Raw genomic sequence first — 16,293 nt, forward strand, 5'->3', positions numbered from 1 at the left:
GCAGACTGGAGTAGGCTGGATCCCTAATCCAGTATGAGTGGCGTCCTTATAAAAAGGGGAGATCAGGACACAGACACACACGTGTGAACCTGAAGGCAGAGATCAGGTGCTACTTCTACAAGCCAAGGAAACCCAAAGATGGCCAGCTGGCCAGCAGCAGCTCAAGGAGAGGCCTGGAATAGATTCCCCTCACAGTCCCCAGGAAGAACCAACCCTGCCCACACCTTGATCTCAGACTTTCAGCCTCCAGAATCATTAGACGATAAATTCTGTTGTTTAAACTACCCAGTTTGTGATACTTTGTTAAGGCAGCCCTAGCAAGCTAATACACTCCTCTCTGCTCTCCCCGGCCAGTGCTGTGCCAATGTTTTGGTCTAGGGACCCCTTTATACTCTTAAAAATTATTGAGACACCTCACTCCCAAAAAACTTTGGTTTATGTGGAGTCTATCTACCAGTATTTACCACACTAGAAATTAAAAGTCAGAAAATTTAAAAATATTTATATATTAGCTCATTTAAAATATTACTAAGCCAATTATATATTGATATAAATACATATTTTTATGAAAATAACTTTATTTCCTAAAACAAACAACAATTTAGTAAGAAGAGTGACATTATTTTATTCTGCAGATCTCTTTAATGTCTGACTTGGATTTCCTGCTGATTGTCTTTGCATACCTACTTCTGCTTTCCATCTGTTGCTATATGGTATTTTTGTTGAGTATAAGAAGAAAATCTGGCCTCACGTAGGTATGTAGTTTTAACAAGGGGAAAATGTTTTATTAGCTTTTTCAGATGGTTGTATATATTTTTCTTTGATACCACACCAGAACTTAACAAGTAGTAATTTTTAAAAACATAGTTGCAATGTGGAATCTGAAACCAAATCAGTGACCTTTTCATTTAAATCCTTTGGCTGGTCATGTGCTCTTTTAATGAATCACTTGCCCATCATGCATAGGTCATTTGGAAAATATTAGTTCATTGAGTTATGCAGATCTTCCCAATGTTGTCACATTTCCTTATACAACACATTTTAAAAATCACATTGATAAATATATGAGACAACAACAACAAAAACAAAAAATGAGACAAACCCAGAGATGTTTCTTGACCCTGAGGTCCTTGGAAGTTCAGTCTTCTCTCCACCTTTTAGATTTAATAAATGTTCTACGTAAAATGTTTAGAGTTTTTAGTGTTTCTTCTTGGGAAGAAAAAGGATTTGTACTCCATCTTTCCAGAAGCAGAAGTCAAAATAAATTTTTAATTAATCCTCACCTGAAGATATTTTTCCATTGATTTTTAGAGAGAGTGGAAAGGAGGGGGAGAGACAGAGAGAAACATCTATGTGAGAGAAACACATTGATTGGTTGCCTCCTGCATGTGCCCGACCAGGACTGGGGATCAAGCTGCAACTGGTACGTGCCCTTGACCAGATTGAACATGGGACCCTTCAGTCCAGGGGCTGACACTCTCTCTACTGAGCCAAACCTGCCAGGGCCAAAATAATTTTAAAAAGTGAATCAAGCAATGTCACTCCCCTGCCTCAAACTTAACAAGGGTTCCCCAGTGCTATTAGAATAAAATCCAAGTTTCTTACTGGCTCATTGGGACCCCCACATGGCTTGGCCCCGCCTATCCTGACACACCTTACACCACCTCCCTGCCCCTCACATGTCCCAGCCGCATTGGACTCCTCTCTGCTTCTGGAGCAGGTTGCTTCTCATTCCATGAGACAGTATCCTGCAGTGGTTGTAAGCAAGGACTCTGGTGTCAGGGGCACTGTTGTAGGTGACTTGTGTGACCTTAGGCAAGTCCCTAGCCTTTTTGCGCCTTTGTTTCCTCATGTGTAACATGGGATTGAGAATATCACCAATGGTATGGAGTACAGTTGTATGAGTACAGTTGTTGAGGAGATTAAATGGGCTAATACATCTAAAGTCCTTAAATGTATTCTGAAGTCCAGCATACAGGAGACGCTCCATAGATATATGAGCTAAATCGAGGACGTCACTCCCCTGCTTTTGCTTTGCTGTTCCTGCTGCCTGGAATACCCTTCCCACAGCTTCTTTTTCACAAGACAGGCTCATTGTAATCCTCTGAGCCTCAGTTCAAATGCTGCCTCTGAGAGAGGCCTTCCCTGACCACTTAGCTAAAGTAGCTTCCATTTCTCTAACGCCTATCTTTCTACCATGGCATTTTTTATGACCTGCAGCATCTGGCTAAGCGATTCCTTGTTTACTGTTGTCTCCTTCCAATGTGGCTGGGCCTGTGAGGGGCAGAGAGGTGGTGTAAGGTGTGTCAGAATAGGGAGACATGAGCTTCATGAGGGGAGGGAGGCCTTGTCTCTCTTTACTGCCTTGTCCTCGGAGCCCAGACAGTGGCACAGGCTCTCAGCACACTTTGAACAGATGAAAGAATTCAGGCTGTTTACAGTTACACACTTACTGCAAACAGTGCTGCAGCAGACATAATTGGAGTTAAATTTTGGTTTACATTCTTAACATGTTTTTATTTTTTTAGGATGAACTTTCTCCAGTGGAAATGCAAATTGCCTTTCAGAGAGATGTGCTCATTTATAGTCCTGCCAGGGTCCCTGGAGTGTGCTGGCCGTTTGCACCTTCAACTTGGGGCTTTTGGAGAGAAAAAAGCAAACTTTAACCTCTCCTGCCCAGCCGTGTAGCTCACTGGGTGAGCGTCGACCCATGAACCAGGAGGCCCTGGGTTCGATTCCTGGTCAGGGCACATGCACAATTTGTGGCTCGATCCCCAGTAGGGGGCATGCAGGAGGCAGTTGATGGATGATTCTCATCATTGATGTTTCTATCTCTTTCTCCCTCTCTCTTCCTCTCTGAAATCAATAAAAATATATTTAATAAAAAAGACCCTTGATTTAAAAAGAAATAACCTCTCCTTTATGCTTCCACCCTCTAAACAAATATCTAAGATCTTTATATTTTGCGGTAAGGACACTGAGGCTTGGTGGTTAAGTAGCTTCGCCAAGGTCACCTGTGGGAAACAGCAGTTTGGCTCTGGACTCTGCTCTTGACTGTCAAGATGTACTTTTTCTCTGTATGTTCCTCAGTGACTCCTGGGCACGGGACATTGGAGAACTAATGTGCCCAGGCTGAAGGAAGACACAGCAAACCCCAGCTGGGTGAAGAGCTGCAAGAGAGGTGGGCAAGGGGAGGGTCAAGAAGCGGGCGACACTAGTTGGGGCAGGGGCTCCTGCCTCCAGAGCTCATCTGCCATTGTGTTTCCTCTGCAGTTTCCAGTTCTAATCTCCCTGCCGGCTCTGCAATCCTGAGTTCAGTCTCTGGAACTTTGCCCAGGTGAGTGTGAACTCTTGAGTGGATCTGCTCGGCAGGGCTGGGTGGGTGCCAACAAGCTCTGCTTCTTCTTTTTTTTTTTAATTGATTTTTTTCTTTGAGAGAGAGAGGGATATGAACACCAATTTGTTGTTCTACTTGTTATGCATTCATTGGTTGGTGCATTTATTGGTTGATTTTTGTATGTGCCCTGGCTGGGGATGGAACCGCAATCTTGGCATAAGGGGACGATGCTCTAACCCAGGGGTCCTCAAACTACGGCCCGCGGGCCACATGCAAATACAAATATTATATTTGTTCCAGTTTTGTTTTTGTACTTCAAAATAAGATATGTGCAGTGTGCATAGGAATTTGTTCATAGTTTTTTTTAAACTATAGTCCGGCCCTCCAATGGTCTGAGGGACAGTGAACTGGCCCCCTGTTTAAAAAGTTTGAGGACCCCTGCTCTAACCAATTGAACTGTCCAGCCAGGGCAAGATCTGTTTCTTAAGAAACCCAAGAAGGACTTTTCCTGCAAGGTGTGATTACAGGCCGCCTGCTCCCTCAGAGGCCCCGGCTTCCACTGCCCTAGGTTCAAAATCCTGCGTCTGAGCTAATGGTTCCCAAAATGCCTGCACCCTGCTCTTCCCTGCTGCCTCTAGGCTCAAGTTTGATTTCTCACCCTGTGTTTCCAAAGCAATGGTTCTAATTTGTTCACACATAAGGATCACTTCAGGGGATTATTGAAAAGGCAAATCTCAGATAAACTGGGAAATTTGAACACCAACGGGATATTTGATATTAAGGACTTACTGTAGAATTTTAGGCATGACCCTGGTATTATATATAGAGTTGTCCCTTGAGCAACATGGGCTTGCACTACATGGGTCCATTTATACATAGACTTTTTTCAGTAAATGTGTACAGTACTATAAATGTATTTTCCCTTCCTTATGATTTTTTCCTGAGGATATTTTTTTTCCATTGATTTCTAGAAAGAGTGGAAGGGAGATAGGAGGGGGAGAGAGAGAGAGAGAGAGAGAAACATCAATGTGAGAGAGGCACATTGATTGGTTGCCTCCTGCATGCACCCCTATTGGGGCTGGGGAACCTGCAACCAAGGTACCTGTCCTTGACTGGAATCGAACACTTGATCCTTCAGTCCGTGGGCTGACACTCTAACCACTGAGCCAAAGAGGCCAGGGCTGATTTTCTTTTTCTTTTTTAAAAATTATTTATTGATTTTAGCCCTAGTTGGTTTGGCTCAGTGGATAGAGTGTTGGCCTGCAGATCAAAGGGACTTGGGTTCGATTCCAGTCAAGGGCATATATCTCTGGTCAGGTCTTATGCAGGAGGCAACCAATCGATACATTTCTCTCATATCGATGTTTCTCTTTATCTTTCCCTCTCTCCCACTCTCCCTCAAAATCAATGGAAAAATATCCTCAGGTGAGGATTAGCAACAACAACAAAAATTATTTATTGATTTTAGAGAGAGGAAATAACATTTTCTTTTTTTTTACACAATGAAAGGTATATTTATTTTCTTTTACATTCAATATTATTTTGTATTAGTTTCAGGTGTACAGCATAGCAGTTAGATAAAACATTTTCTTTTCTCTAGCTTATTTTCGTGTAAGATTATAATGTATGATACATATAATACAAAATATGTATTAATCAACTGTTTGTGTTATTGGTAAGGCTTCAGGTCAATAATTCTGGGGGAGTCTAAAATTATATGCCAGTTGTCAATTGCAGGGTAGGGGGAGGGGAAGAACAGAGGGGTTAGCACCCTAACCCCTGAGTTGTGTGTGTCTAAGCACATACATAAGTGATTTAATCCTTATCTTTTAGAGATACATACTAAAATATTTTGAAAGAAATAATATGCTGTATGGGGTTTGCCTTAAAATAATCTGAGACAGGTAGAAGCATATAGAGGATATAAAATTGAACAATTATTGATGCTAATTGGTCTGTACATGGGGTTCCTTATACTGTTCCCTGTACTTTTGCAGATGCTTTAATTTCTCCATAATAAAACATAAAAAAAAAATGCCCCCAAACTAGAAAGCACCCCTCAGTCTGGACTACGCTTTGCAGGTACCCCAGGTGGGTGCATGTGGGGCTCTGTCCACCCCACCTGGAGAAACTGCTCTCAAAGCTGGGTAATGTGAACTCAGGTGGTCCCATCCCTGGACCAGAAGTGCATCAAATTGGCTCACTCGTCTGCTCTTTACCCCTCCACCAAACAAAAGAGAAAGACATGATCTTCCCGTGTGACCCTGCTCTTTTCACCTGGGTCACATGGACACAGAATTGTAGCCATGGGGTATTTATAAAGATTTGTCTGTCTATGCTTCTTTCAAAGTAAAGTGTTTTGGAAAATAATTGTCGATAGGATGATGAGTGTGATTTTTCTTCTTTTCCAAATTATTTTTTTAAATACATTTTTATTGTTGAAAGTACTACATAGGTCCCCCCTTTCCCCCAAACTACTTTTTGCTATTTCATTGTTACCGTGAAAAGGAGTGCTTGGTGTGCTTAGTCCACACATTGGACTGTCCCAGGGCCCTCCTGAGGCCTCAAGAACTCTCTTCCCAAACCCTGTACTCACGGTGGGGGAAAGGGTACATCACTTTGCGTAGAGAAGACAGTCACTGCTTCCAGGTCAACAGAGGACACAGGTGGGGGAGGGAGCCCAGGAGGGGGTGTGAGCAGGCCTGCGGGGCAGGTCTGTCCTCACCCAGGGCGGTGTTGATATAACAAGAGCTGCCTCAGGGCGCAGCGGGAGCCTGGGAGAAGCACCAAGTCACTCCCTGTGCCTCTGCAGGGAGGCCACCTGTGGATTCCCCAGCCAGGCGCAGCCCAGCAGCCCTGCAGCTGAAGCTCCTGCTCAGTCGGTGAAGGAAAGAAGTACGGGAGAGCTATACCCCCGCCAGCTCCAGCCCCGGTCCAGGACCCGCTCGGAAGAAGCTGGGGTAAGAGCTGTGCTTTTTGGTCTGCACCAAGCCAGTGTCTTCTCTTTCTATAAAAACATTGCTGTATTTATCAGAAAGGGCAGTATGAAAAGTTGATTCATTTTGGTGTCCAAAGGCAAAAATAGGGGAGCAGACTATGCCTTCTGGAGGGAGAGGAGATGTTTAGCTTCTAATCAGTAAATCGTAAACATGTTTTGAGCACCAGCTTTATGGTTGAGCTAGACTGGTGAGAGTGAAAAACATACACATTTCTACCCTCATGGATCTTTCTGGCAACTGGACAAGACAGACAGTACAAGTAACCATAGAGGTTTGGTATTCTGGGGGCATATAGGAGGGGGCTTAGCTCACAGGGGGTGTTGGTGGTGGTCAGGAAAGGCGTATGGAAGAAGCGGTTCCTTACACTGAGTCGAGAGGAGTGACAAGGTGAGCTGGGATGCGGGGGATATGGGATGGGAGGAAAGGGTTGAGTTTCTAAATGCAGGGGGAAGCATAGACAAAGGTCCTGAGGTAGGAGAGGACTGGGGGGAGAAAGTCCATGCGTCTGCAGAGCAGTGAGGAGCCAGAGGGGAGGCAGAGGCCAGGTCAAGGGAGTTAGACTTTCTCCTGCGGGAAAATGGAACAATAGAAGGATTCGAACAGGAAGGATAGACTCAGTGTCTCCAAACAGTAGATACTCCACATGTTACAAAATGACGTGAGGAAAAGGGGCTGACTCTGGCAGTGAGACAGTTCTTCCAGAAGGTTGGACTTTGGGGAAAACAATGCAGTTTGGCAGCAGTAGGGCAGTCTAGAGGGTCTTTGATGGAAATACAGTCTAGATAAATATCCTTATTCCATAGAGAGAACATACAGATTTATTTCATTTCTACTGACTATACAGGGTTCTGCTGTATCAGTATAATCATCTCCCTGTTGATGGATATCTATCTAGGTTAGATCCATTGATTATAATTATTATATACAATGTTATTAAATTTCCTTGTGGAAATCTTGGGTCATGAATGTGGGGAATATAAAATTTTTAATTGAATTTATTGGGGTGACATTGGTTAATAAAATTGTATTGGTCTAGGTGTACAATTTTATAATACATCATCTATACATTGCACTGTGTGTGCATCACCCCAAATTCTAGTTTTTAAATCAGGAGTAGTTCCTGTTGGATTTTTCCCTGTGGGTTTCATTTAGCTCAACAGAAAAGTTTTCATCATGAGGTTTTCACACATTTGCTACCTCCAGTATCTTTGTCTCCTGCAGACCAGGCTGGGTCAAGATGGCGTCTGTGTTTCGAAGTGAGGAGATGTGTTTGTCACAACTATTTCTCCAGGTAGAGGCTGCATATTGCTGTGTTGCAGAGCTTGGAGAGCTTGGATTGGTTCAGTTTAAAGATGTAAGTACTGCCCTAGCTGGTTTGGCTCAGTGGATAGAATGTTGGCCTGCAGACTGAAGGGTCCCGGGTTTGATTCTGGTCAAGGGCACATGCCCAGGTTGCAGGCTCGATCCCAGTGCAGCAGGCATCAGATCAATGATTTTCTCTCATCATCGATGTTTCTATCTCTTTCTCTCGCTCCCTCTCTGAAATCAATAAAAATTAAAACAACAATAACAATATAAACAAACAAACAAAAGATGTAAGTACTGCATTCTTTGGAGGCCAGAGGAAGGTGGAGTGGGTGTTGACAACCCTTTCATGCCACTTCTTGGTACTGAACAAATTGTAGGAAGCAAAGCCCTGAGCTGGAATAGATGACATTCCATGGTTTTAGTCCTCTGTCTAGGAACTGCGATAACATTGGGCAGGTGACTTCCTAACATGACCTCTCTTCTTCCACGTGTATTGTTTGATCTGAAAGTAATAAAGACCAATGTACATTAAAAATAATAGACCCTACCTCTCTCTCCCTCTTTTTGTATTTTTTTATTATGACAGTGTGTTTGGGCAGAAGGGATTCTCAACGTGTAAATTCACTTCAGCTTCCCTCTTTAGTGTTTTATTATTCTTCTTCTTATTTTTCTGTCCTGCAGTTAACGTGGGGATGTTTTGGAGCTCTAATGCAATCACTACATGTGAGATGCATCATATTCTATTTTATGTGTAGCAACTTCAGAGCATTGGATATATCCAATTGCACGTGGATTACCAAACCTTGTTCCGAGGAGAATTCTTCCTGACTTGTCTGTCCCAGGACAAAGTATCCTGGAGTCTACAGTCTCCTAAAGTGACATTCCAGGACTACTGCCTGGAGTGTGATGTTAGGTATCAATTCCAAGAGGCGGTTTAGATCCTCCTCAAGCCATTTTGAATCCAATTTAGAACACAGGTCTCTACTCTTCTTTACGTCCTCACCAAGGTCAAGATCAATACTAAGCTCCTGCATGGAAGGATTAGCTTGTTTGCGTTCCTAGTCCCTAGCACAGGGGTGGGCAAACTTTTTGACTCCAGGGCTACATGGGTTCTTAAACTGGACCAGAGGGCCGGAACAAAAGCATGGATGGAGTGTTTGTGTGAACTAATACATGTTAACACTGCTGCTGGTGAAGGAGCAGAGGGGAGAGCAAGAGAACCCTCCGCTCTTTCGGCTCCGCGGGCCGGATAGAACAGCCGAACGGGCCGGATCCGGCCCGCGGGCCGTAGTTTGCCCACGGCTGCCCTAGCACATGAGCCACTTCCTCACTAACATTTTTTTTTTTTTTTTTTTGGCTGGGCTGAGGGTCACCAGCCCAAGGACTTGGAATTTTTTTGATGCCCACGATGCATTGTCTGGGGCTATGCAGTTTTCAAGGTCCAATCATATTCACGACTCCACTGAGGGTTTGAAGGCTCATTTGGATAATTGTTTCTAAAGTAAGGAAACCTTAACTGTGGGAGGACTTCGCTTCTCATAGAAGGGTAAGAAGGCCAGAGCTGAGACATGTGGGGACTGAGTGTAGGAACATCAGGGTGTGTTTTGCCTGTAATATCTGTCTTGTGTGTGGAAATACCTATTTCTAAGACAATTTTAGTGACATTCTCCAGCATTTAAAAAATATAATAAAATAGCCAAAGGGAGCATGATGGCATCTGTTGCTACTAATGTGTGCCATGTGGTGTTTTCCCTGTTCTAGTTAAATGTGGATGTGAACAGCTTCCAAAGGAAATTTGTGAATGAAGTCAGAAGGTGTGAGTCAATGGAGAGGATCCTCCGTAAGCCAATTTTCTGCCTACTATCTAGCTAGCTGAACTGGCGGGGAGGTAAATGGCGTGCAGGTCTTGATTAACAAAGGTGTCCCTATTTGTACTTTTCCAGGTGATCTGGAGGCAGGGTGGGGGAGGTTAGAGATTGGATCCAGGTGCTGTGGGCAGGTCCCCGGGGCAATTCAGGTGACTGAGCTAGCCTAAAGCCACTGTCCTGCTTGATCCCATTTCTTAGATATGCAAATATATAATCACCTGGGGCTCTCTGTTGGGGTTTCTTCACTCAGGTTTTCTGGAAGATGAGATAAAGAATGAGATTGAGGTTCAGTGGCTGGAGAAGTCCCCACCGACCCCGCTCCCTCGGGAAATGATTACTCTGGAGGTAGGTTCTCCCCTACTTGGCTGAGGACTGTCGGGAGCTCGGGGAACCACTCGTGGATCCATTACCCAGTTGCTGAAGGCGTGGGGTGGGTATATGTGGTTTCCCACGTGTCAGTGTTACTTCCCCAGGAAAATTCCATTGTGCCATTTTTAGAGTCACTGTTTCTGATCCAGGAGAGAGCTTTTTTCCCTCTCCCAGAGCAGCCCCACGAATCTCACCCCACTTTGGAGAACGGTTTCCTTCGTGGGCAAACGATTCTTCTAGGCAGCGAAGTCTTACCTATAGGGTGCCGCTGAACAGGCCTTCTGCTGCTTCCATGTCCTGGCCATTGAAAGCAATCCTGCAGTTTACATGGGGATGCAGATATTTTTTTGAGATAATGACTTCATTTACTTTCAATCAATACCCAGAAGTGGAATTCCTCAATCCAGGGGGATAATTCCTCATTATCTGGTGGGAAGCATTGAGTTCAGTCTGGGCTGAGGCCTCTCAGACTGGCTTCTGAGATTGTGTGAGAGGATGGCAGTTTTCTTTAGTCTGGGATGTTATTTATGACTGGGGGGCCCTCCCTCTTTCTCCCCCCTCTCTGTCTGCTTCCTTTATAATCACCTGGCCTCCGTGGCTCCGTGGTTGAGCATTGACCTATGAACCAGGAAGTCATGGTTCAATTCCCGGTCAGGGCATATGCTGTATTCTCTCATCATAGATGTTTCTATCTCTCTCCCTCTCTTCTCCTCTCTCAAATTAATAAAGATGTATATTTTTAAAAATAAGCCCTCTAGGAGCTTCTAGTGCAGATGGTGGAGGGGGAAGCAGGGGAAGGTGGTGGGTAGAAGATGTCAAAGGTTTCAGAGCCAGATCATGGAAGACCCTGTTGAGAAAATAAAAAATAAAAAATGCAGTTTTGAATCCTCAGAGGAAGGACTCACTAAGGGAGGCAGGCAGGCAGTTAGGTTTCACGAGCTTAGCCTTGTCTCTGGCTCGGTTTATCTTTATTTTCTTTGAAGATAACTTAAAAGTCTTGACATTTTTATAATCCCCAGTAGTATACATCTATATAGTCTAACAGAGATATGAGACTGGCAACTCCCCTAGAAAATATTTTAGATGTTGTCATTTTAAAATCTGGATATTTGGGGGAAAATAGCTTTTAACCAAAAAGCTATGAATAGGGTCTCCGTAAAATCATTTCCAATTTCAGTGTTTTCACTAGTCTCCTAAGACCAGCCCTGTTCATTAGCAGCTCCCCCGCTACTACCATCCCCTTCACCTTCTCTATCACCTAGACCTGTTCTTGGGAACTGTGAGATGTCATCCTGGCTGATGCTTTCGCCCCGATCTTGTGTCTGAGTTTTGGCAGAAGTTTGTCCTTTGGTGCAAGCTGTGTCGTCCTACAGCCTGCAGACAGCCCTCGAGACCGGACAGGACCTAGACGTCTTCCTGAGCCATGTTCTCTTTGGATGCTCATTTTGGAAGGGAGATGGTTCTTTTCTGTTTTTTTTTTTTTTTTGTCTTTTCATCTTCCGTTCCTATGCTTCTCTGTCCCCTTATTACGCCTGCTTATCCCTGGCTTTCTAGGCTCCAGCCCATACCTGGTATTTGTTGGTTGTTGGTGGTGGGGGGTGACACTAGGATTCTGTTTTTATATTTTGTTATTATTACAGTGTGTTTGGGCAGAAGGAATTCTCAACATGTAAATTCATTTCAGCTTCCCTTTTTAGTGTTTTATTATTCTTATTCTTATTTTTGGTTAATCCTCACCCAAGGATACTTTTCCAACGATTTTTGGAGAGAGTGGAAGGGAGAGGGAGAGACAGAGAGAGAAACATCTATGTGAGAGAGACACATCGATTGGTTGCCTCCCACATGTGCCCCGACCAGGGTGAGGAATTGAGCCTGCAGCTGAGGTATGTGCCCTTGACCGGAATCAAACCCGGGACCCTTCAGTCCGCGGACCAACGCTCTATCCACTGAGCCAAACTGGCTAGGGCCTCTCTTCAGTGTTTTAAATGGGGAAGAGACATGTAATTTGCCAAAATGCCTTGACTTCTCCATGAAGCTGCCTTTTCACTCCCCCGAGTGTTTTTTAATCCTCCCCACGATGACGGAACGCAAGCGTGTGTGACAGTGGCTCTGGCTTACAGCTCTACCGTCACACAGAGTTAACGACTGCACAGGCCCCTTCGGGCTCCACTGTGATGCCCTGAATATTTGTTTTCTATTTACTTATCTGTGTGGTTAATGTACAGTCAATGTCATAGTACTTTCTGCCTGGACTACCGTTTTTCTCATTCCTTATAGACCGTTCTAGAAAAGCTCGAAGGAGAGTTACAGGAAGCCAACCAGAACCATCAGGCGTTGAAGAAAAGCTTCCTAGAACTGACTGAACTCAAGTATCTCCTGAAGAAAACCCAGGACTTTTTTGAGGTCATTATTTGGGGACTATTTAAAGCCCTCCTTGCCACCCCTCCCCCCAGCCTCAAATTTCTATTTTGAAAGCTGGCTGGTTTGGAATATGAACAACACCGTTTCTGTCCCAAGGCTAGGCCACTGGTGAGCGGGGAGTGTTCTGGGTGCAATGGCTGTGGCGCTGGTTGAATTAAATGGCAACATACTATGATGCTCATTAAAAAGGATGTGCCCCAAATGGCCAGGACAGAAGTGTAAGGCAGAACAAAGCAGAACAGTTCGTTTGAGCAGATTTGGGATTTGGGTAGGAAGAGATTGGGGAAGCTTTTTGATGTGGCATGGAGCACTCTACTTTTTGAATTCTGTTAACTATTTGTAGAAAATTAAAGCTTCCTTAGAAATAGAATAAACTTGGAGGCGTGGGGTGCTTTTAAGGTTATTTAAATACGTTTAAATGAAAATATTGATCATTTAACTTTCAGACGGAAACCAACTTACCTGATGATTTCTTTACTGAAGACACGTCTGGTCTCCTGGAGTTAAGAGCTATGCCTGCATACATGGCCGGAAAGCTGGGGTTAGTGTAACTGTGTTCTGGAAATTATGTGGAAACGGGTCTTCCGTTGGTCCTCAATGGCCAGCGTGTGATGGGGTTCCCCGAGTGTTTGAATGAATGAATAGATGAATGAATGAACAAACAAATAGCTGCTGGAATGAGCCCAAAGAGTGCGATGTTTGTATTGTCCCCACATAGAAAAGATGTGGGGATAATAATTTTTAACATTTTATTTATTTTTTAATCGATTTTGAGAGAGAGAGAGAGAGAGAGAGAGAGAGGGAAAGAAAAATATTTTTTGTACCACATATTTATGCATTCATTGGTTGATTCTTTTTTTCCCCTAGAGAACAAATTTATTTATTTATTTATTATTGTTTAAAGTTTTACATATGTCTCCTTTTTCCTGATTGACCACCCCCCTCTGCCACTCCCACCCCTGAGGGCAAGCCCCCACCGCTCCAGTGTCTCATTGGTTGATTCCTGTATGTGCCCTGACCAGGGATTGAACCTGCAACCTTGTCATATCAGGATGATGCTCTAACCAACTGAGCTACCTGGCTAGGACGGGGATAATAATTTTGATGGGTTTTCTTAACTGTTCCCTGGCTTTGGGACAAGGCTTATAGGATACATGTTTTTTTCTTTAACTTTGAAATATTGATTTGATAGTAAAATAGATTTGGACTTCAAAGTTTGAAGTGTAATTAGAAATGGAATAGTTATACAATCAAGTCATTCACAAATAGTGGTGCTACAATGTGGCTAAGCCCATCAAAATGGTGGGATTTCACACAGTGGAAAGTAAAATTGATGAACTGACCAAAGTGCTGGGTTTTGCAATTCTACCTTTTTATTCAATAGATACCTGAGGGCCTGCTATTTGAGGTAGTAAGCATTGAATTAGAAATAGAAAGAAAAGAAATTTATTGAAAATGTTTGATCTGAAAGTAATATAGACCAATGTACATTAAAAATAATAGACCAATGGAAGTAACCATCTCAAGGTTAAAGTGTAAAGTTTGGGTCAGAAATGATCTAGATGCCTGGATGATGGTAAAAATAAAGATGTATACAAATCCATGTGTATGTTTCCCTCTTAGTACATTATTTGTAATAATACAGAGACCATTGTTGAGCATTTTGAACATCTACAATGCTATAATGAACGGTCTATCATATTTTTAATTGCAAATAATTAAATACAAACTATTGGGATGGTTAAGGAAACCTTACCATGTCCAAGAAAACAGAAGGTCACAAGGGACTTGAGGTAAATTAGGGCTGGGATTCCGAGTGCCAGGCAGGGCTGTGCCATCACGTCCTGGGTGGAGGGAGGTGGACCTTCAATGGCTTCGCATCTTCACGTCTCCAGGAGTCTTCTCCCTGCGTCCCCCTCCCTGTTCCGCAGTAACGTGTCCTCTTCTGACTGTTGACACCAGGTTCACGGCTGGTGTGATAAACAGGGAGAGGATGGCTTCCTTCGAGAGGCTGCTGTGGCGAGTTTGCCGAGGAAACATCTACTTGAAGTTCAGCGAGATGGACACAGTTCTGGAGGATCCCGTCACAGTGGGTATCTCAGGCTGCAGATAACTTCCTCCTAATTCCCTGTAGCCCTCACCAGAGGGCTTGCATTCCTGCGAACACCGAGTCTTTAGTTCTGTGAAGCCAATATCTATTCCCTTGCTTTCTCTTTTCTTTTTTTTCTACCTTTGAAAGGTCAAAAACTGATTTTTCCTAACACCGCATTCCTTCGAGAAACTTAGCTATACTCCTTCCACACTAGGCAGCTGTGTCTTTTTGTTGTTGTCATGATTTTTAAAAAAATTGGTTTTAGAGAAAGCAGAAGGGAAAGAGAGAGAGAGAGAGAAAGAGAGAGAGAGAGAGAGAGATCACTTGTTGTTCCACTTATTTGTGCATTCATTGGTTGCTTCCTGTATGTGCCCTGACCAGAGATAGAACCTGCAATTGTTGTGTATCGGGATAATGCTCTAACCAACGGAGCTACCCAGCCAGGCTGTCTCTTAATCACAAAGAACTAAACTGATTTAGGTCAGTGTGCACATGAGCATAAGAATGACTTGGGGGAGAACCAAGATGGCGGCATAGGTTAACGCCGGAGTTTGCTGCTTTGAACAACTACTTCAAAAGTGAAACCAAAAAACGGAAGGGACAGCACCCAGAACCACAGGAACGCTGGCTGAGTGGAAGTCCTACAACTAGGAGGAAAGAGAAACGCATACGGACACTCAGAGGAGGCGCAGTGCTGAAGTCAAATTCTGAGGTGCGGAGTGCGCGGAGCGGGCTGGCGGTGGAGGGCGCGGTTGGCGTTTTCAATCGGGAGGGAGTCGCAGACTCTGAGCTCCAGATCCGGGTGAGTCTTTAGGGACCCAGACTCAAACGGGAGAAACGGGACTGTCTGGCTTCGGTCAGAGCGAGTGCAGCTTTCTCTCTGAGCTTTGCAGCGGGTGCTGGGACTCAGAGAGGCAGAGCCCCTGGGGACAGGACTGAGAGCCGCCATAACTGCTCTCTCCGGCCCACCCTGTTGATCCTGTGCGACCCGCCTCGCCCAAGCCCTGCACTGAGGCATTTGCCGGATAGCCTCAGGCAAAGGCTAGATTAGCACCTCCCTAGAGGACAGAAGTTCTCTCACTGCTGACACAGCTGATTCTCATAGCCACTTGGCCTGGAGGTCAAACCCTCCCTGGAATTAGCTACAACAATCAAGATTTAACTATAAGACTTCGAACAAAGACCACTAGGGGGTGCACCAAGAAAGCATAACAAAATGCAGAGACAAAGAAACAGGACAAAATTGTCAATGGAAGATATAGAGTTCAGAACCACACTTTTAAGGTCTCTCAAGAACTGTTTAGAAGCCGCCAATAAACTTAATGAGATCTACAAGAAAACTAATAAGACCCTCGATCTTATATTGGGGAACCAACTAGAAATTAAGCATACACGGACTGAAATAACGAATATTATACAGACTCCCGACAGCAGACCAGAGGAGCGCAAGAATCAAGTCAATGATTTGAAATGCGAGGAAGCAAAAAACACCCAACCGGAAAAGCAAAATGAAAAAAGAATCCAAAAATGCGAGCATAGTATAAGGAGCCTCTGGGACAGCTTCAAGCGTACCAACATCAGAATTATAGGGGTGCCGGAAGATGAGAGAGAGCAAGATATTGAAAACCTATTTGAAGAAATAATGACAGAAAACTTCCCCCACCTGGTGAAAGAAATGGACTTACAGGTCCAAGAAGCACGGAGAACCCCAAACAAAAGGAATCCAAAGAGGACCACACCAAGACACATCATAATTAAAATGCCAAGAGCAAAAGATAAAGAGAGAATCTTAAAAACAGCAAGAGAAAGAAACTCAGTTACCTACAAGGGAATACCCATACGACTGTCAGCTGATTTCTCAACAGAAACTTGGCAGGCCAGAAGGGAGTGGCAAGAAAT

At 44.0% G+C, this 16,293-nt stretch overlaps 1 protein-coding gene across 10 annotated transcripts in view; it reads left to right on the forward strand.

The window, feature by feature from the left end:
- Positions 1-16,293, forward strand: part of ATP6V0A4 (ATPase H+ transporting V0 subunit a4) — a 64,193-nt gene that overhangs the window by 15,670 nt on the left and 32,230 nt on the right. For 8 of the 10 annotated variants that reach the window (XM_036329032.1, XM_036329033.1, XM_036329025.1 and 5 more), the window contains 9 exons: positions 3,091-3,181; positions 3,274-3,337; positions 6,150-6,297; positions 7,558-7,690; positions 9,406-9,484; positions 9,763-9,857; positions 12,159-12,284; positions 12,749-12,843; positions 14,265-14,391. In XM_036329032.1, the coding sequence (XP_036184925.1) occupies positions 7,574-7,690; positions 9,406-9,484; positions 9,763-9,857; positions 12,159-12,284; positions 12,749-12,843; positions 14,265-14,391 (639 nt within the window). In that variant the 5' untranslated portion in view covers positions 3,091-3,181; positions 3,274-3,337; positions 6,150-6,297; positions 7,558-7,573. The remainder of the gene's footprint in view (positions 1-3,090; positions 3,182-3,273; positions 3,338-6,149; positions 6,298-7,557; positions 7,691-9,405; positions 9,485-9,762; positions 9,858-12,158; positions 12,285-12,748; positions 12,844-14,264; positions 14,392-16,293) is intronic. The other 2 variants (XM_036329030.1, XM_036329031.1) reach the window with 1 other exon arrangement.

Source organism: Myotis myotis, unplaced genomic scaffold (genome assembly GCF_014108235.1).
Source record: "Myotis myotis isolate mMyoMyo1 unplaced genomic scaffold, mMyoMyo1.p scaffold_m19_p_11, whole genome shotgun sequence".
Classification (NCBI taxonomy): domain Eukaryota; kingdom Metazoa; phylum Chordata; class Mammalia; order Chiroptera; family Vespertilionidae; genus Myotis; species Myotis myotis.